The 22,044-nt window shown below is 37.8% G+C and overlaps 1 protein-coding gene and 2 non-coding genes across 9 annotated transcripts in view; all 3 read left to right on the forward strand.

Annotated features, from left to right (window-relative positions):
- Window positions 1-22,044, forward strand: part of SSH2 (slingshot protein phosphatase 2) — a 238,218-nt gene that overhangs the window by 179,790 nt on the left and 36,384 nt on the right. For 3 of the 7 annotated variants that reach the window (XM_061175653.1, XM_061175655.1, XM_061175654.1), the window contains 5 exons: window positions 167-231; window positions 12,981-13,102; window positions 17,576-17,644; window positions 18,435-18,500; window positions 21,833-22,027. In XM_061175653.1, the coding sequence (XP_061031636.1) occupies window positions 167-231; window positions 12,981-13,102; window positions 17,576-17,644; window positions 18,435-18,500; window positions 21,833-22,027 (517 nt within the window). The remainder of the gene's footprint in view (window positions 1-166; window positions 232-12,980; window positions 13,103-17,575; window positions 17,645-18,434; window positions 18,501-21,832; window positions 22,028-22,044) is intronic. The other 4 variants (XM_061175658.1, XM_061175657.1, XM_061175656.1 and 1 more) reach the window with 3 other exon arrangements.
- LOC133080993 (small nucleolar RNA U2-19) lies at window positions 7,001-7,080 on the forward strand. Its single transcript, XR_009698670.1, has one exon. It is a non-coding gene; the product is annotated as a small nucleolar RNA U2-19 (small nucleolar RNA).
- Window positions 7,219-7,288, forward strand: LOC133080991 (small nucleolar RNA U2-30). The gene has a single exon (XR_009698667.1). It is a non-coding gene; the product is annotated as a small nucleolar RNA U2-30 (small nucleolar RNA).

A 22,044-nucleotide genomic window follows, 5' to 3' on the forward strand; every position in this document is an offset into this window, starting at 1 on the left:
ATCCAGTCTACCATTCATATTAAGACACTCACTCAATTTCTGTGTCTAATTAGAGTCCCTCAGTGAACCAGAACTTTCTTTTACACAAGTTATTAGGGTAGAAGGAATCCTCTCTGTTAACATTACAATGGAGAATAATTATCCTTTGTTTTGTAAATTTCACCAGGTGATCTCCAACAGCATCTCCAAGCAATGTTCATATTACTCCGCCCAGAAGACAACATCAGGCTGGTAAGTTAGAGGTATTATTATCTTTCTTCCTCAAAAGACTGTCTAAGATAGCAAACATTAAACAGTCATTTTTATGTCCCAGCATAAAAACTGTGTGGAATAGAAAAGAAGAATGACATGTCCCCATCATCAAAGAGCTTAGAATGTAACTGGGGATATGAGTTAATCTGAAATGATGTGAAATAATTTGGTTCAAGACTTGATGAGCACCAGTTTGTAAGTTACTGACCATAACACCAATTAAAATTCAGAAAAAAGAAACTGGGCCACTTAACCTAGTTGAGGAAGGTTTTATATAGACAGTAGAGCTTAAGCTGGGTCTTGAAAGATGATGAGATTGGCAGAAGGAAAGAAGACAGTCATTCTAGATGAGGGCATGACTGAAGCAAAAGCACACATAAGAGGGACAGGGAGAGAGTAAAGTGGCCAAAGGTTTATGCTGGTCTCAGAGTCAGGAGACCTGGGCTTAGAGACAACCATGTGATGTTGGACAAATCACTTTGTCTGTCTGTGCCTGCTTCCTTATCCCTTTTCTACCTCTCACAGTTGAGAGAATCAAACAGACACTAAAGCATATCAAAGAGTATAAAATGCTGCCTAAGTATGGGGACTGTTGTTAATACAGGGAAGTTAAGACACCAGAAGACAAGGCAGGCAAATAGGGACTTAATGCTCCAAACTAGAGGTCTCAATCTGGCAGTCCACAGGCCAGAGATATGTTTTGTTTGGACCACACAGTGGTTTTTGTTGCTGTTGTCGTTGTTTTAAATCTGAGCCAGAATTTTAAAGCTGGATGATTTCACACAGAAATCCAGACTTGGGGCTTTTCTTCAAAAATCAAGAATTCTGGCAACACTGGGACCTTATTCTTACATGGCAAAACTTGGCTAGACTTGGTAGGGGGAGGGCATAAGTGTGGCCTGGGTTCTTAATTTACTGTAATTTGTACGTATTCTGTTGTCTCCTGCGCACTAAAGCCAAGTGTCACCATTTGTCATCATTCCTTCACTGTTGCCTTATAGTAAAACATCTAATAAAAGTAGGAAAGTAAAAATGGGATGAGTATGATTCTTTGTGGAAAGTGAAAAGTATTTCTACCCATTTAATCTTCACGTGGACTACTCCACTCATTTACATTCCCTATCTGACCCCCTAATATTTAATACCTTTAGTACCTCTACCTCTTCAGTAATCTGTAGTGAAGCATTAGAGGTTTTTGAGCCAAGAAGTTACATGGGACAGCTACAGTACTTTTTTTTTTAAACATCTGTATTGGACTATAATTGCTTTACAATGGTGTGTTAGTTCCTGCTGTATAACGAAGTGAATCAGCTATATATATACATATATCCCCATACCTCCTCCCTGTTGCGTCTCCCTCCCACCCTCCCTATCCCACCCCTCTAGGTGGACGCAAAACACCGAGCTGATCTCCCTGTGCTATGTGGCTGCTTTCCACTAGCTATCTGTTTTACATTTGGTAGTGTATATATGTCCATTGCCACTTTCTCACTTCGTCCCAGCTTACCCTTCCCCCTCCCCGTGTCCTCAGGTCCATTCTCTACGTCTGCGTCTTTATTCCTGTCCTGCCCCTAGGTTCTTCAGAACCATTTTTTTTTTTTTTTTTAGATTCCATATATATGTGTTAGCATATGGTATTTGTTTTTCTCTTTCTGACTTACTTCACTCTGTATGACAGACTCTATGTCCATCCACCTCACTACAAATAACTCAATTTCGTTTCTTTTTATGGCTCATATTCCATTGTATATATGTGCCACATTTTCTTTATCCATTCATCTGTCGATGGACACTTAGGTTGCTTTCATGTCCTGGCTATTGTAAATAGAGCTGCAATGAACATTGTGGTACATGACTCTTTTTGAATTATGATTTTCTCAGGGTATATGCCCAGTAGTGGGATTGCTGGGTGGTATGGTAGTTCTATTTTTAGTTTTTTAAAGAACCTCCATACTGTTCTCCATAGTGGCTGTATCAATTTACATTCCCACCAACAGTGCAAGAGGGTTCCCTTTTCTCCACACCCTCTCCAGCATTTATTGTTTGTAGATTTTTTGATGATGGCCATTCTGACTGGTGTGAGGTGTTACCTCATTGTAGTTTTGATTTGCATATTTCTCTAATGATCAGTGATATTGAGCATCCTTTCATGTGTTTGTTGGCAATCTGTATATCTTCTTTGGAGAAATGTCTATTTAGGTCTTCTGGCCATTTTTGGATTGGGTTGTTTGTTTTTTTGATATTGAGCTGTGTGAGCTGCTTGTACATTTTGGATTAATCCTTTGTCAGTTGCTTCGTTTGCAAATATTTTCTCCCATTCTGAGGGTTGTCTTTTCGTCTTGTTGATGGTTTCCTTTGCTGTGCAAAAGCTTTTAAGTTTCATTAGGTCCCATTTGTTTAATTTTGTTTTTCTTTCCATTTCTCTAGGAGGCAGGTCAAAAAGGATCTTGCTGTGATTTATGTCACAGAGTGTTCTGCCTGTGTTTTCCTCTAAGAGTTTTATAGTGTTTGGCCTTACATTTAGGTCTCTAATCCATTTTGAGTTTATTTTTGTGTACAGTGTTAGGGAGTGTTCTAATTTCATTCTTTTACATGTAGCTGTCCAGTTTTCCCAGCACCACTTATTGAAGAGGCTGTCTTTTCTCCATTGTATACTCTTGCCTCCTTTATCAAAGATAAGGTGACCATATGTGCGTGGGTTATCTCTGGGCTTTCTATCCTGTTCCATTGATCTATATTTCTGTTTTTGTGCCAGTACCATACTGTCTTGATTACTGTCGCTTTGTAGTATAGTCTGAAGTCAGGGCGCCTGATTCCTCCAGCTCTGTTTTTCTTTATCAAGATTGCTTTGGCTATTCAGGGTCTTTTGTGTTTCCATACAAATTGTGAAATTTTTTGTTCTAGTTCTGTGAAAAATGCCAGTGGTAGTTTGATAGGGATTGCATTGAATCTGTAGATTGCTTTGGGTAGTAGAGTCATTTTCACAATGTTGATTCTTCCAATCCAAAAACATGGTATATCTCTCCATCTGTTAGTATCATCTTTAATTTCTTTCATCAGTGTCTTATAGTTTTCTGCATACAGGTCTTTTGTCTCTTTAGGTAGGTTTATTCCTAGATATTTTATTCTTTTTGTTGCAGTGGTAAATGGGAGTGTTTCCTTAATTTCTCTTTCAGATTTTTCATCATTAGTGAATAGGAATGCAAGAGATTTCTGTGCATTAATTTTGTATCCTGTTTCTTTACCAAATTCACTGATAAGCTCTAGTAGTTTTCTGGTGGCATCTTTAGGATTCTCTATGTATAGTATCATGTCATCTGCAAGCAGTGACAGTTTTACTTCTTCTTTTCTGATTTGGATTCCTTTTATGTCTTTTTCTTCTCTGATTGCTGTGGCTAAAACTTACAAAACTATGTTGCATAATAGTGGTGCGAGTGGGCAACCTTGTCTTGTTCCTGATCTTAGTGGAAATGGTTTCAGTTTTTCACCATGGAGAACAATGTTGGCTGTGGGTTTGTCATATGTGGCCTTTATTATGTTGAGGTAAGTTCCCTCTATGCCTACTTTCTGGAGAGTTTTTATCATAAATGGGTGTTGAATTTTGTCGAAAGCTTTTTCTGCATCTATTGAGATGATCATATGGTTTTTCTCCTTCAATTTGTTAATATGGTGTATCACATTGATTGATTTGCCTATATTGAAGAATCCTTGCATTCCTGGGATAAACCCCACTTGATCATGGTGTATGATCCTTTTAATGTGCTGCTAGATTCTGTTTGCTAGTATTTTGTTGAGGATTTTTGCATCTATGTTCATCAGTGATGTTGGCCTGTAGTTCTCTTTTTTTGTGACATCTTTGTCTGGTTTTGGTATCAGGGTGATGGTGGCCTCGTAGAATGAGTTTAGGAGTGTTCCTCCCTCTGCTATATTTTGGAAGAGTTTGAGAAGGATAGGTGTTAGCTCTTCTCTAACTGTTTGGTAGAATTTGCCTGTGAAGCCATCTGGTCCTTGGCTTTTGTTTGTTAGAAGATTTTTATCACAGTTTCAGTTTCAGTGCTTATGATTGGTCTGTTTATATTTTCTATTTCTTCCTGGTTCAGTCTCGGAAGGTTGTGCTTTTCTAAGAATTTGTCCATTTTATTGGCATAGAGTTGCTTGTAGTAATCTCTCATGATCCTTTGTATTTCTGCAGTGTCAGTTGTTACTTCTCCTTTTTCATTTCTAATTCTATTGATTTGAGTCTTCTCCCTTTTTTTCTTGATGAGTCTGGCTAATGGTTTATCAATTTTGTTTATCTTCTCAAAGAACCAGCTTTTAGTTTTATTGATCTTGGCTATCGTTTCCTTCATTTCTTTTTCATTTATTTCTGATCTGATCTTTATGATTTCTTTCCTTCTGCTAACTTTGGGGGTATTTTGTTCTTCTATCTCTAATTGCTTTAGGTGTAAGGTTAGGTTGTTTATTTGAGATGTTTCTTCTTTCTTGAGGTAGGATTGTATTGCTATAAACTTCCCTCTTAGAACTGCTTTTGCTGCATCCCATAGGTTTTGGGTCATTGTGTTTTCATTGTCATTTGTTTCTAGGTATTTTTTGATTTCCTCTTTGATTTCTTCAGTGATCTCTTGGTTATTTAGTAGTGTATTGTCTAGCCTCCATGTGTTCGTATTTTTTACAGATTTTTTTCCTGTACTTGATATCTAGTCTCATAGTGTTGTGGTCGGAAAAGATACTTGATATGATTTCAATTTTCTTAAATTTACCAGGGCTTGATTTTGACTCAAGATATGATCTATCCTGGAGAATGTTCCATGAGCACTTGACAGCTACAGTATTTAAGAAAGATTCCTCAGAAGCTAATACAGAATAGAGGGGAGGAGGCAGCCAACTTAAATCAGGAAGCCTGCTGGGTAGTTATTGCAATAATCCAGGTGCGTGGTGACGAGCCCTTCTGGGCTAAGGTGATAACTTGGAAATTGAACTTAATGTATCTGTGGAAATCCAAATAGCTGATCTCTGCTTTGTGTCTGGGAAGAGAGATAATGAGTAGAATACATAAATGATTGGAAAGTTGATGATCAGCCCTCTGAACTGTATGATAATTACACTGATCATTCTGTGTTTAGATTCTGTCATTTTTTCTCCTGAATGCTGCCTCTGTAGCCTTCTTGACATGGCCACTAATTTTTGTTGAGAAACTCACTTTGAAATTTAAAGGAATTGAAATAAGAAATCCCTCCATAATTATTTTATATCCTAATCCTAATGTAGCATTATACTTACATAAATCTTGTCTATATTTCTTGATATACTTCTATCTTAAACACTTCTTTTTAAGTGAAAAAAGTGGGGTCCAATTCTTACAACATTAGTATTTTAAAGCAGTGATGCTCAAACTTTAGAGTACATCAGAATCACCTCCAGAGCTTTGTTAAACTGACATTTGCTGGACTCCACCTGAAGAGTTTGATTTGGGGAGCAGGAGGCAGTGATAATTTACATTTTTAACAAGTTTTCAAGTGATGCTGATGGTGCTGGTCCAGGAGTCACACTTTGAGAACAACCCCTCTAAAACCCATAATAATGGTCACTTGCATATATTAGAAATAGAGATAGAAATTTGTGGCTAGTTTCCAAAAATTATGTGCTTTGGTAGAGCTAAAGCTGAGGTCTATCACTCACTTTATCTCTTTCTCATTAATAAAATTCCAAAGTTTGGATTGCACCTCTGAATGTTAAAATAATTTCAACCACAAGAGACTTGCGAAAGCATAAGGGAGCAGTTACGAAGGCAGAATTGGCAATTAAATTTTTTCTTTCCTGCTAAAGTATGCAGCTTCAGCTGCTTTACATTTATAAAATATAAATTCAAAAAATGTAACTGACGCCTTTGAATTAATTCAGAGTTCAAGCAACAAGCCATTTTACAGCAGTTGTTTTGAATTGTTACAAACACATAGTCATTATGTTTCAGATTATTGAGTGAGTCATCTTCAAGAAAATGAGTGAATACATTGTGTGACTTTGGACAAATTAGCACTTTTCTAACTGAAAGGAGCATTTGTAGACTCAAAGCAAAGCCTTTTGTTTTGAGTTAAATTTGAAATGCTGAAACTCTCATTCTGGGGATTGTGCATAAGGTTAAAAGTTTGATAGTTAACTGAAATTCCTGCTTTTATTTTTTTTAATAACCCAACAACAAATAAAGGCACTAAATCCCACATTTTGCTTTAGCATTGAAAATAGGACTAAACTAATTTTTCCTCCAAGGAAGCTCTGCATTGTAAATACAATCTTAAGCATTAACTTTAGTACTTAGGAAAACCATAGCTGAAAAAATGAAGGCAGTGGTTTTACAGTACTCTTGCACATTATCAAAGACCCATTTAATTGAAAAAAAAAAAAGACTGGGAAATTAAGAGCTTTCCTAACATTTAAAGTAACTTCAGCTAGTGTTTTTAACTAGCAGTGAGGTGCTTACAAGGTACTAGGAGTTGTTTTTGAGTAATTTGCAGGAGAATTTAAGAAAATGAGTTTTTTGGTTTTGTTTTTTTTTCCAAAAAGAAAAAGGGGTTAATTTTTTTTTTTTTTAATCAGACTGTACAGAAAGGCATAAAGGCAAAGTAAAAATCACTTTGTATCCTATACTCCAAGAAAACCATTCTTACTCTTTGGATGAGTATCCTTCTAGTCTTAAGTGTATGTGTAAGAGTATGTGTCTGATTCTCTGCGATCTGCTCTTACTGAACTGGGTCAGTGATGAAAACAGCCAAATCTGAGCATCAGAAAACCTTGCAGTCTACCTAATGCATGATCTCTGTAGTACTGAGAAGCAAAAGTATAAAGTAATTTAAAACATAAGTACGGGCTTATGTACTTATAAGGTGACAGTGGATCACTGAAGACTTGTCAGTGGTTGAATGAGATTGGGGGGAGGGGCAGTGTGTGTATGAAAGGCTAATCAGTTCTGAGCCATAATGAAAAGATTTTACTACTGACCTTTGTAACAATTAAGGTTTCTGTACTTGATCTGAGCTCAGAAATGAAAGAAGAAAAAAAGTATGTGTCATGACAGAGAGTGCCTTTTTTATCTTTTTTTTTTTTTTTTAACAAACAGGTGAAAATCTAAATGTTGTTTTATAACCTGCTTTTGTCAAACTTTCCTGTGGGTATCTTTCCATGTCAGTGAATAAATCTGTTTTTAATGCCTGCACAGATATAAGTCATTGGGTTTGCAGGGGTGTTTTTTTGTTTGTTTTTTTTTTTGGCCACACCCCGCGGTATGAGGGATCTTAGTTCCCCGACCGGCGCCCTCTGCATTGGAAGGGCAGAGTCTTAACCCCTGGACCTCCAGGGAAGTCCTCCCATAGGGTCTTTTTTTTAAGAATTTCATAGAGATTTTAAAAAATAATAAAATCCAGAGACTCCCTCAAGCTCTGTTTCTTTTGAAGACAGTGTTCTTTAGTTCATTAGTGTCACATCTGAAGTCTATTTTAATTTTAGGTATTAACTTTGTTCTTTTGGCTAGAATTTAATATTTGCATACTTTTGAAACCTTTCTTTCTTGATGGATTGCGTGAGCTGCCTGTCTAACGTTGGGACTTTGTAATGTGGCTTCCCTTAGGATAAACATTGCATGTAGGGGCATGATGTAAGATTCTCGTTGGAAATAGATTAAAGACAAAAGTGCAATGTAAACTTAAGGAGGAGTATTTCCTGATGCTGGATGATGCTGAGCAGAGAAGTTGTTATATCAGTTTGTGAACTGCTTATAATCAGATTAAGCATTTAAACAAAGGAAGTTTTAACATTCTTTGATAAGATGAGCTTTGAAAATGAGATGGGGCTTCCCTGGTGGCGCAGTGGTTGAGAATCTGCCTGCCAATGCAGGGGACACGGGTTCGAGCCCTGGTCTGGGAAGATCCCACATGCCGCGGAGCAACTGGGCCCGTGAGCCACAACTACTGAGCCTGCGCGTCTGGAGCCTGTGCTCCACAAAGAGAGGCCGCGACAGTGAGAGGCCTGCGCACCACGATGAAGGGTGGCCCCCGCTCGCTGCAACTAGAGAAAGCCCTCGCACAGAAACGAAGACCCAACACAGCCAAAAATAAATACATAAATAAATAAATTTATAAAAAAAAGAAAATGAGATGACTTCTCAGACCTAGGATTGCTGGATCCAGTTCTCCTGAAACTTGTACTATTCCAAATTTAGCAATAAATGGACTTTCTTGGAATAATTTTCTCAGTTGCTATTGCTGCCACGTTTTAAAATCCAAAACGTTGGGACTTCCCTGGTGGCACAGTGGTTAAGAATCTACCTGACAATACAGGAGACACAGGTTCGAGCCCTGGTCTGGGAAGATCCCACATGCCGTGGAGCAACTAAGCCCGTGTGCCACAACTACTGAGCCTGTGCTCTAGAGCCCGCGAGCCGCAACTACTGAGCCCGTGCTCCACAACAAGAGAAGCCACCACAATGAGGAGCCCGTGCACCACAACGAAGAGTAGCCCCCGCTCGCCGCAACTAGGGAAAGCCCGCGAGCAGCAACGAAGACCCAACGCAGCCATAGATAGATAGATAGATAAGAAAAATATTTTTTTTTAATCCAAAATGTTGAGGAGATATGGAGATATATGTTTATGTATAGCTGATTCACTTTGTTATAAAGCAGAAACTAACACACCATTGTAAAGCAATTATACTCCAATAAAGACGTTAAAACAAAATCCAAAATGTTATTTTATTTGGGAGATTAGAGTAAACTTCAGTAGTATCCTTTTCAATGAGAACTTTAATCAAATGCATCTGAATTGTTGCCTTATTTGTCATCTATTCCATGTGAGTTCTGGAAACTGAGGAAACATTGGAATTCCTGCCAATTCTAATATTAGGGTACTATGTGCAAACTGCCATTTTAAACTATATTTCTCTGATTGACTTAATGAATCAAATTAGATTATTAGACTTTGTCAATCTCCCCAACACAGGAGTGAAATAGACCTCAAACCAGGGTGGGTATTAGTTTTTTCTCTATGCTGTGGCTCTTAAATTTTTATTTATTTCCTTAATCTAGAATCTTGAAGCTTAAAGGGAATTTCGAAGCCTCAGGTCTGTCCCCTGGCATTGCAAAAAAAATTTTTTATAAAAAAATTTGATTTTGGGCTTCCCTGGTGGCACAGTGGTTAATAATCTGCCTCCTGATGCAGGGGACACAGGTTCAAGTCCTGGTCCGGGAAGATCCCACATGCCGTGGAGCAGCTAAGCCCACGTGCCACAACTACTGAAGCCCGTGTGCCTAGAGTCCATGCTCCACAACAAGAAAAGCCACTGCAATAAGAAGCCCATGCACAGCAACAAAGAGTAGCCCCCGCTCACTGCAACTAGAGAAAGCCCGTGCGCAGCAACGAAGACCCAACGCAGCCAAAAATAAATAAATAAAATAAATAAATTAAAAAAAAAAATTTGATCTTGTCCTTCTAATTAGGATGTAGGTGTTAAGTTAATGTCATGGCTTCTCACCCCCTGATTAAAGCTCCACTTCCGTTTAGTAAAAGTTTAGTAATAACTGCAGGTGCTATCTAGAGGTCCATGATCAAATCCCAAGACCTCTAAGTGCTATTCTTCCATCTAAGAAGCTTAAAATGGAATGAATCTGTGATGTGCCAGTTACTCAAGCCTAAATCAGTGTGAGATGACTGGGGCCTTTCCCATTAGGTTTAGGATCTTCTGTTCTGATTAGACTAAGCAAGAGAGGGCCAAACATTTGAAATGCTCTTTATATTTTAAATAGATTCATAGATAAACAAACAGATACACACCTCACTTTTAAAAGAGAAACAACTAATGTTTTATTTGAATATCACAAAGAAACTTGCTACCCACCTGATAACTTGGCCTGATAACTTGCATAATAGGTAATATTTATGGAGTTCTTTTGTTTGTTTTTGTTTTTACCTTTATCAGCTTCAACTTAGCCAATCAGTCCCCACTAGTTGGCGTAGAAGTTATAGATAAATGATCAGAAGCATAGTTCAGTTGTTTCCATGCCATTTGCATGTAAGCCTTTCCAGAAATTCTCAGAGCTTTGACAGGATAAAAGGCCTCTAACATACATATTCAGGAAACTGAACAGTTAGATCAGAGCTTGCCAAAGCAAGCCCAGGTTTAGATATGTAATAATATCTGAGATCTTGTTTATAAGAAATTCTAGTTTACCTGCACCAGGCTTTTGGTTAGTTTAATATTTTGTGGAATGTTTCTAGAATCATAGAGTCTGTGCTGCCTGTCAGTCCTCCTCATGTGCATTTACTACTACTCATAGCTCTATGTGTATAATGCTCACTTGGTCCCAGCCAAATAGGGCTAGACCTTCATCAGTTTAAATATTAGTTCCTCTTAGCTTCTCACAAGTGAATTTGGTTTGAAATGTTCTGTTATTTCATGGAACATAAAAGTCAGCAATACAGCTCTCTACCTGGTACATGGAGTTAGTATGGTGGGAATTACATTCTTGGTGTATCAGCTCTTTATTAGAGACAAGCTTAATGTAGTTACTTCAGGTGTTTGTGCTTACAAGTAGCTTTTCCTAGGAGTATCAGAATAGAGGTGAAAAGACAGCCAGGAGAGACTCACCTCTGCCTTTCTAAGTGGGTCATTTGATGTCTCTTTTTTTTCTTTGCCTGGCCACTTTTGGAATAGTGACAGAACGAAGGAGGAGACTCCAAGAAGAGTAGCGCTGAAAGAATTCCAAATAGAAATTTCTATCAAATTTGTGACAAATTTCTTGAGCCAGGTGATAGGATTGGAACGGTTTCTCTTCTGAGATAAGGAGTGGGCGTGGGAGAGTATGTTATACAGAGGATATTGCCTCCAGTGCACATCTTCCTGGCTTTTTATTAACAGAAAAAAAGAAGAGTAGTCTAGACTGTACAGTCTGTGAGGGCAGGAACCATATCTCTCTCTTCCACCATTGAATCCTCATGGCTGCTCTGATGATATACACTGTAGATACAGAGTAAATAATTGAATGAATGTTGACTAGTAGCCATTTTACTTTATTTTTAAGGTTTATAAAGTATCTTTTTGAGCCTTCTTATTAAGAAAATTCCCAAACATATAAAGTAGAAAATATGTCTGCATGAACCCGTTACCCAACTTTAATAACCATCAACATTTTGCCAGATTTCTTTCATTTATCTCCCCCTTTTATTCTTTCTTTGCTGGAACCTTTTTAAAACCACTTTATTGAGGTACGATTGACATACAAAAAGTTGTACATATTTAATATATACAACTTGATGAGTTTGGAGATAAGAATGTACCTGTGAAACCGTTACCACAGTCTATGTCATAGACATATTCATCACCTCTAAAAGTTTCCTCCAACCCTCGCTCCCTCCTCTTCCTCCTCCTTATGACGATGACAATGATGGTGAACTTAATAGAAGATCTACCCTCTTAGCAAATTTTTTTAATAGACTGCATTTTTTAGAACAATTTTATGTTCACAGTAAAATTGAGCAGAAGGTACAGAGACTTGCCACGTACCCTCTATTCTCACTCAAGCATAGCCTCCCCCATTATCACGATCTCCCACAAGAGCTGAACATTTGTCACAACTGATGGACCTACGTTGACACATCATTTTTACTCAAAGTCCATAGTTACATTGGGGTTCACTCTTGGGTGCTATACATTTTATGGGTTTTGGCAAATGTGTAATGACACATATCTACCACTTGAGTATCATACAGAGTAATTTCACTGCCCTAAAAATCCTTGGTGCTCCCCTTACCCCTGGCAACTACTGATCTTTTTATTGACTCCATAGTTTTGCCTTTTCCAGAATGTCATAGAGTTGGAATCATACTATCTATCTAGCCTCTTCACATTGGCTTCTTTCACTTAGTAATATGCCTGTAAGATTCCTCCATGTCTTTTCATGGCTTGATAGCTCATTTCTTTTTAGTCCATTATCTGGATATACCACAGTTTATCCATTCACCTACTGAAGAATATCTTGTTGCTTCCCATTGTTGGAAGATTTTAAAGTAAAACTTGGGCTTCATGTCATCTCACTGCAGATATTTAAGAAAAAGGCATAACCACAATGCCATTATCACACTAACAGTAAATCCTTAATATCATCTAAGACCATGTGCATATTTGAATTTTCTGAAGGACCTTTTAAAATATCATAATTTTGACAAAAATAATATAAACTTCTGATATTTGAAACTAAAGAAGAAAATCTTGTAGTGTATAATCTGTAAGAATGCAATAGAGCATATTCCTCTTAGATATTAAACTTTGCTTCCTATTATAATTGTTTGCGGGACATGGATCTGTGAGTCAGGTGCTCACATTCATATACCTCACATTCCACTCTTAGATCATTAGAACATGCCCCGTTAATCGTTATTGTTATAAATTATCCTAATAGCAAACATTTATTGAGCATTTAGTATATGCCAAGCACTGTACTTTACATGCATTATTTCATATGATTCTTACAACCCAGTGGAATAGGTATTATTATATTTCCCTCCAATTAACTTACTGAAGTTTTCATAGTTAATACATGAACTGGGATTTGAATTTAGGTCTCCTAATTACTGGCTCTTCTCTCTCCTTGAGTATGCTTTAAAATGGTGATGTAAAAAGGGTTGAATGATCTAAAATTGATCTTCTAAATTTCTTAATTTCTTTATTGTCTATTAACCTCCAGGCTGTAAGACTAGAAAGTACTTACCAGAATCGAACACGCTATATGGTAGTGGTTTCAACTAATGGTAGACAAGACACTGAAGAAAGCATCGTCCTAGGAATGGATTTCTCCTCTAATGACAGGTATGGTACCACAGAGGGGAGAATGAGAAAACCTCTTTTTAAACAACCCACTCCAGTTACCTTTTGAGTTATCACAAAAACATCTTATGCAGTTCTAATCTAAAAGTTCGGTGCGTAAAACTAGAGAACATCAAAAGTATCTTAGTCACACAATCTTGAGAGACAAAAATGTTTAGTGAATGTCTTTGGTTGTGTGTTCCTAATTTACCACTATTCCTTACCTTCTTCCTCTCATCTTTAGGTGGTAATGATATAAAGCAAATGGTTTAAATTTCTATCTCCAAGGGGGGAAAAAAACTGGCTTTTCTTTGCAGTCCACATTATTTTAAGCAGTAACGATTCATTTGGTGGTTCTGGGGCACACACCCTTTGTGATAGTGTACCAGTGGGTTCTGGGTTCAAAGAGAGCCCACTTTAATTCCAGTCTCTTATATCCATGGCCTTGCACCTTGCTTTTGTCAAATGTTACACTTCCTTTTTTCTTCTTCTGAGTTAAAAAAAGGCAGGGGGGATGATTGTTTAAACTCAAAACAGAACCTTTTATAATCATTTACCTTTGGCTTTAGCAGCACTATACATCCTAAGATTAAAGATACCATGTATCACCTGGCTTTTTTGTGCCACTAAGGTTTGTTGCTTTCCATTTTATTTTCCCATTTTTTCTGGAGAAACCTTGGGAAGACTGTGGAATGTGGCTGCTAAGCAGACCTTTGCACTGTAGATAATAAGCCTCAGGAAATCCTGCCAGATATCTCAAAGCATTGACTTCCTGGTTCAGGACTAGAATGCGATGGTGGAGTAGCTAGGGGTGTGACCCAGGCCTGGGAGAATTTAGCCACAAAGAGAAGAGGAGACTAAGAGTGATTCTCATTGTCCTGATGTTGGAAGGAAAAAAAAATCACATTGTCACCAGAAAGATTCCCAAACTAGTGTTTACCTGAGCTTGTACATAGCAGTCAACCTGAAAATGATATGTGGGTTCACCAGGATCACAAGGCCAGAGTTGTTACCTTGTATACCACTTACAGCCTTTAATTGTATGCTCTGAAATTACACAGGCTTGTAAACCACATTTAGGAAGCTTTTTCTCCTGCATGGTTTTAACCTCTGGTGTTAGCTAAGCAACACAGATCTTTCAATAAGCATTTATCCTCTAAGAATACCTACCTTGCTTACATTCATTAGTACTTTAAGACCTCTGATTTGGGTTTTTATGTCTCTAGATCTGTACTGTCCAGTATAATAGCCACTAATCACATTGTAACTATTTAAATAAATTAAAATTAAATAAAATTAAAATTTCAGTTCCTCAGCCACAGCTAGCCACATTTCAAGTACTCTAGCTGCATGTGTCTTGTGGCTTCCCTGTTGGACAGTACACTTACAGAACATTTCCATCATTGCAGAAGGATCGGGTGGACAGTGCTGCTCTCCATCTTATTTCCTTTGTTTGGTTCTCCCTGACTACTCCTTTGGAAAGCCCATAAAACAGGAACTGGAGCTGCATGGAAATGTCATTTGAGTCTTACCCTAGAGAGAGAAGGCGACAACTTCAGATTCTCCTGACCCAGAGTGTGGGAAATCAGATGTCTAATCTTATCTCTCTTTCACTTTGTCCTAAACGTTCCCAGAAATCATAAAGAATGCTTATTAATGTGGGTGCCCAGTAATTTATCCTCGGTAAACTGCATCTGTCTTTGCTAATAGTCCTGCCTGAATCGTATCTGACTAACAAAAGAAAATTTTCATTTATGGAAGACAAAATGTGATAAGAAAAGTTATAGAAACTAGTTTTCATTCTACTTGGTAAATTTGATATTATGAATTCCCCTACACCCTCTGTTTGAATGAGCTTGGACAGTAAGAAAATTGCTGCCCACTTCAGAATACTGTTGCTCAAGTAATCTAGTGTCATTTCTATCTCAGTTGCTGTTTGAAGGAATCTGTATCATTTTGTATCTGAGAATATAAAAAGTTAGTGTTTCAAAACAGTATTAAACCAAAGTGGAACCCAGATTGTTTATGACATGCTCATCCCAAGTAATTCTCAAGATATATTACAGCCAGTTTATTTAGCCTATTTATAAGTTCTGTGAGTATTGTGTTATATTTTAAGTAATAAATTTTTAAATAAAAGGTATAACCTTGGTTTCCAAATTGCATTTGGTATATATTTCAAGTTATAAAGTAATAGAGTTTTATGGTATTATTTTATAATTTTTCTTCATACCCCCAACACCTTGAAATGTCTGGTACATAGCGGCACTCAATAAATAATTTTTTAATGGAATGAGTATCTATTAAAATAAGTAACTATACTTTAATGGAGAAAATTTCATGAGACTCAAGATAAACTAGATAAAAATACTAGGTGTGCCTAATTCAGGCCTCTCTTTCCTGTCATGTGAAAAAGCTACTTCTTAATGTAAAAAAGCATTCTGACCTGAATACAAGCAGAAAATGTGATGTTTGGTTCCTGCATATCATTGTCACTTGTCTAAAGGTTAACTGGTGTCTGGTCACAAGCTCATAGATCACACTCTTTTGGACCTTTGGTATCTTCTGTAGTTACTTAATTTCTCAATTTGTCACTAAGCTATAAATCCTTCATGTTTATACTCAAATTATACTTGCTGCTAGGACCTAGCTAAGCATTCACTTAAGGAAAAAAAAAAAAACTACTCTAAAAATAACTCGCTCAACCTTGGGAAGCCATTTTCAAAACAGGTTTTCCTTGTACTCACCTCATCTAGTCAACAAAAACAGTGGTGGAGCAGTCTTCCTCCCTCCAGGGCCTGGCTTGATAGCTGTTCAGGAGTTCAGGCCCAAGGTTACAATGTGCCTAAGCTGTTGGCAATCTTGATTTGAATCTCCTGAACTCTGGAATCACTAGTGGAGTTGTGAGTAACACAGGCCAGCAAGTGCAGTGCAGAGCCTTAGATACAGCCCAACTAGGGAATGGCCTTTGTTAGCCCTGCAGTGACTCCAGCAGCCGTGGGAGTTCAGTATTCCCCATGTTGTTTTTAATGCATTTTTCATAATGTCCCCCACCCTGCCCTGCCAAAATCACTTTCCATTGTGTCAGAGCACCCACCACAGATTCATATTCAACATTTGTTTTACATGACAATACATTCATATGTATTGTTTCACTTTAAATATTTTAAATTTTTATGATAACCCTGTGAAACTTAGATTTCATTACCTATATTTTAAGATGAAGAAATTAAGGCTGTGAGAGGTTAAATAACTTGTCAAAAGGAATTGAAATACTGAAGGAGATCGAATCCAGATCTTTTGATATAGTATAACTGCTCAATAAGTGGTAGTTGTTATTGTGTTTTAGGCACTGTTGTACACATTTTTTTTTTGGTGTGTTATCTAATTTAACCTTCAAAACAGCCCAATAAAGAAAGTGGTTTTATCCGAGTTTTACAGATGAGGAAACTGGAGCACAACGCAATTAAATAATTTGCCTAAAATTATACAGTTAATGCAGAATCCAGATTCCAAAGCCCCTCTGACTCCAGAGCCTATGCTCTTAACCATACTTTGCTGTTCCACCTCCTACATCTGGTGTTCTTTCTACTATACCATGCTGCTTTTCTAGATATATTGGAAGGGAGAGGGTGTAGGAGCCTTTGGGAGACTGGATGGAGGGGAAAATGGTTTATGGCAGCCTTAAGGAGAGAAAGTGGCAGAGTTCTAAGGTAGATTATAGTTGTCCAGAGAAGTGGTGTGATAGAGACACAATTGGGAGTCCATGGCTTCCCATCCCAACCTGTTCCATTAACTTAAAGCTAGTTTCCTCCCTGGGATAGGGTGTGATTTAAATAATATTTTAACATACCATACTAGAGCTACCCTTTTTTTGGTTGTTGACATTCCGCTTCACTCTGCATTTCAGCAGTGCTGTTTCAGTGCACAGCCACCAAGCACTGTTTTATTTATTTAAGTTGTAATGTGTCTGTTTTGTCTCTCTAACTTGATTACAAGCCATTAACAATTACTTTTCCCTTTTAGACTATTGAGTATGTTCTTATTTAATAAATCTATGTAAACCTCAGGATTAGAATTGAGCAAATCACATATTCAGAGGTCTTCAGTAACTAGCAATAGTTCTTGGCATTAGAAATAATTCTGAGTTGAACTGGGTGCTGTGAACTTGGGCTGAGACCTGCCAATCGCAAGTCAGCGATCACCTGGACTTTTTAGACAGTGGCCATGTGCAAGATAGCAGTAAAGGAAGCTCAGTCAATAAGTTCTCTATGTTTAATACATAGAGACCTAACTAACACCTGTTTAAAACAGCTCCTGGGCACATATGTTGGGTTACTAGTAATATGATAGAAATTTCTGCACTTATGTCAGAATTTAGAGCTTAGGGACTTATCCTTTGTAGTGAAAGAGTTAATAAACAGCTGCTTCCTAAAGTAACAGGAAGTAACTTATGGACTATTTCTTGTCTTGCAGTAGCACTTGTACCATGGGCTTAGTCCTACCTCTCTGGAGTGACACCCTAATTCATTTGGATGGTGATGGGTAAGAGCTTTCCCTTTTTATTCTCCTACAGAAAGCCAAGGGGTGGGATTCCATCTTAGTGCCCATTCATTCAGCTGAATGGGAGGCCCATTGTGCCCAACTGAACTGTCATGTCAGCAGCTCAGTGAGTCTTTTTAAACTCCTGTTTTGTAAAGTAGAGTAAAATTACAACTTGCCAGAGCCTCTCACGTCTGCTCCTCTAGACCGACTATGGTAAGAATCCAAACAAAGAAGAACTAGTTTGTTGGCTCACTCTTTAATCTGAGCATGTGGGACTGTTGCAGTGCTCTCCCAGAGGATGATATGTTCTGTTTCAAATAACCTCTTGCTGCCTCTGCCAGCTGTCAGCCTACAGTATAACCCATTCCTGTGCCAGTTCTTTCCTGTGACCCCCCCCACCCCCACCTACTGGTGTTTTTAGAATGTGTCCTCAAGAGACGCAAGATGTTTGCTCCAGTTTATAAAACCAGGGTCAGGTTTGCTAAGAACCCACAAGACTTCCAAATAGAAACATACAGCAGAACAGTTTGTCCATAGCTATAGCTGGGAAGCAGTATGTAATTCCCTGACTCCAATGTGGGAGTCCATTCATTTTGCTTGGTAGATAAAATCAGACAATTCGTTGAAGCTTTTCAGTCAAGTCCCATACTCCAGTTAACTTCTACACAAAGTGCCTGATGATACCTTCTACTGAGCCAGCAATTGCTAGCCTGGGAAACAGCTTTGAAAACTCACAACTGAAATAACCTACTCTCATTTATGGATTTTTGTCTCATTCTGTTTTCCTTAGTGGGTTCAGCGTATCAACAGATAACAGAGTTCACATATTCAAACCTGTGTCTGTGCAGGCAATGTGGTAAGAGGACTTTTAATATCTCTGTGAAAGTTTTTTTAATGTTATTGGAACAATATTTTGTGAGAAGTAGTATTTGAAATGTACAGTTCTTTATGAGAATGCTCTATCATCTGTTTGTGTGTATAGGATTTTGTGTGTTCTGTCTGTGTGGCCATCATAGTTAAAGATGACTTAGAAGTTCAGTTTTCAGATTATCACAATGGAAGGCCTTCAGCGTTGGTGAACAAGTGAAACTCAGAGGTGCTCTTAGACTCTGGAAGACACTTAATGGATCAAATAGCCAGTTGGAACTGAGTTTTATAGGGACACAGTGACAAGTTAGTAGCAGTCTAGAGCCGAGTCTAGAACATTCACGACTATGCATTAACTTCCCCTTTCTTCAGGTAATCAGGGATAGCATTGATGGAGTTATATTATACATCGATAAGTTTCCATCTAATTGCTGGCAACTGTTTGTGAGACTATTTATATAATGCAAATAAAGCCTAGAAAAGACACTGTAGTTGTTAATAACCATCAGCTGGTGTACTGACACTTTTGGGTTACTTACTATATATGTCAGACATTGAGCCTAGTGCTTTACATGGAATACATCTAATCATCACACCAACTCCCTAAAATAGTATTATTAGCTCCTTCTTATGGGTGAGAAAACCAAAGTTTGGAGAGGTTATATAACTGGCCTAAGAGTATCTCTTGCATTTAGACAGAATAGATTCTTATTCTCTTGTTCTAGATTATCTAGAAAAATGATCCAGTACAAGCAGGGAATGATGTGACTCTTAAGATTCAGAGTCATCCCCTAGTCAGCGACTTGAATTTCAGTTCCTCATTCAGTTGCCTGTTCTATAGTGGAAGTCCCCATGAGGAGTAGAATGGGCAGAATGCAAGCCAAACAAGAAATAAAGGAGCCTGAAAAAGACTCCAGGGAGATAACTTACCCCTGAATAACAGGATTGATAGGCTTGACGTGGGTGCGGTCCTAAAAGAGAGTCAACTGAACAATTAAATCTTATTTCATGCAGTAATTGAGGTAGGACAGAGTTTCAGGTTATGTGTTTAGACCAATTTTTAGATTTAGGGCATATTTCACAGATAAATTTCTCATAGAAAACTTATGACCTCTTTTGACTAAGGGTCCATTAAAAGCAACTGACCTATACCAGGTAAAACCCATAAGTCCTAAGTCCCATAAATGCAGTGTTTTCAGTTATATTTTGGGGAGGAGTACAAAGCAGTCTTAATTCTTAAGGATTCAAGTAATTCAAGCTTTGATGTTCTAAAGTAGACTGACTAGTCCTAGCTCTGTTGGCTTATTGCAGAATAAACTTTTTTTGGTGTACCACATGAGGAGTAGTGAACTGAAAGTCACAAAAAAAAAAAAAGAAAAGAAAAGAAAAAGATGATGTATGGATCAAAGCAGCATTTAGACCAGGTGTTTCCTTCACAGGAAAGTAGTTACTGCAGCCTCGCTCTCCTGTATGCAGCTGAAGTATGAGCTGGTTATGCCTTGAGTGTGTTTTAGGACACTTGCACCAGACACTTGTGGCATATGCTTTTGAAGCATGTGTTTCCTGGATGAAGAAAACATGCATCGAATATCCTGTACATTGCACTAAGCTGGCTTTCACCTTTGAATCTGTGTAAGAAACTGAAATTTGCTGAGAATTCGGAGAATTTGGCTTACTTTAAGTAAAAAGGAGGCATGTTAAAAGATTCTGCAACTTTGTTCTTACGGGAAAATGTTTCCCTATTAAAAATGGACTGGCATGTTTTTCTCATGAAATTGGTCATGATTTTATTTTTTAATTTACATTATACGGGGTTGACAAGGACTCAAGGAACAGCACTGTCATAGACTTACTTGTGGGAAAATAAACTGGAACAACCTTTCTGGAGAATGATTTGCCAGCTTTCTGTATCATTTTGTATACCCTTGGACATAGTAATTCTGCTTCTAAGAATTTATCCTAAGGTAATAATCAAGGGTGTGTGCAAATTTTTAACTATAAGAATGTTTGTCAGTGTTCTAATAGTAGCAAAAAATGGAAAGCAATTTAAATGGCTAAAATAATAGGAATCAGTTAAATTATGGTACATCCATGTTTCTAAATATTATGCAACCATTAAAAATTATCTAGTTGAAGAATATTTATTGACCTGGAAAGATGTTGATGACAAGGTGTATAGTAAAAGAACAAGTTAAATGGTATGCAGAATATGATCATCTTTATTTTAGATCTCTGCAGAGACCAACAGTGGTTATTTCTGGGCAGTCAGATTACAGGATATTTCTGCCGTTTACCTGAGGTCCCTAAATTTTCTAAAATGAGCATGATCACATTTGTTATGAAAGAAAAAAAACAATAAAAAGGCATTTTTAAGAAAAAGATGGGAATAGATTGGCCACAGAGTTCTCGCATACTATCCTTTTCCCTTAGGAGAGAGACATTAGTTTATAGCTAATAAGACATTTCATTCAACAAATTTTAACTGTGCTCCAACTTTGAACTAGAAGGCATTCTTTTTTTTTTTTTAAAGAAGGCATTCTTTTAGGCACTTGAGACAAATCAGTAAACAAAAACATAGAAAGATGCCTGCTCTTGTATAACTCTTCCTGGCATTTCTGGCTTTAGTTTTCCCAAGTATATAACCAAAAAGGTACTTTTCAGTTTTGTTTACCCTTCTTGAGTTCCTGAGTTCAGAGTCAGAGATTTAATTAGTCTCAGTATAACCAGAGCTGTTCTTAGAAAGTAGCTCAAGTGTATGAATAAATGGTTTAAAAAGACTAGGAGACTAAGGTAGCAAGAATGACAGATGTCATTAGATCAGTACATCCTGGACATTAAAGGACTTGTCATCAAGGCTTAGGAACATCTGTCTATGTGATTGTTGTGGAACCTCTAAGAGTCATAGGGAATACATGGTCTGACGTGACTCTGTGCCAAGAGAAACAAATGTTTGTGTAGTAAATGAAGTAGATCTTTAGTTCTCTAGTGACAGTAGCCACAGCGTGGTTCCAACTACAGGATTGTGAGCTCCATAGGTACTCAGACCTGTTTTTCACTGGTAGCTTGTCAGTTCTCCTCCTCCCCTCTACCCGCTGCCTTAATAATGCATCATATCTTTCAGCAAGAAATGTCTAGTTGATTGCTATGAAGAGATAATGTAGTATGATCAGAATCAGAGAATCTTGAATTCCAAGGAATAGATTCTCCAGAGGCCCAACTCTATAGGATTTAAAAATTGGAAGAGTTTGGGGAGCACATGGATTATTGGCCTTTTGGTATCCCCACAGTTCTCCAGTGCTCATTTCCCAGCATATCTTTCAGGTCTGCACTACAGAGTCTACACAAGGCTTGTGAAGTCGCCAGAATGCATAACTACTACCCTGGCAGCCTGTTTCTCACCTGGGTGAGTTATTATGAGAGCCATATCAACTCAGATCAATCCTCAGTCAATGAATGGAATGCTATGCAGGATGTGCAGTCCCACCGGCCTGACTCTCCAGCTCTTTTCACAGACATGTAAGTCATCTTGCTGA

This window comes from Eubalaena glacialis, chromosome 19 (assembly GCF_028564815.1).
Source record: "Eubalaena glacialis isolate mEubGla1 chromosome 19, mEubGla1.1.hap2.+ XY, whole genome shotgun sequence".
Lineage (NCBI taxonomy): Eukaryota > Metazoa > Chordata > Mammalia > Artiodactyla > Balaenidae > Eubalaena > Eubalaena glacialis.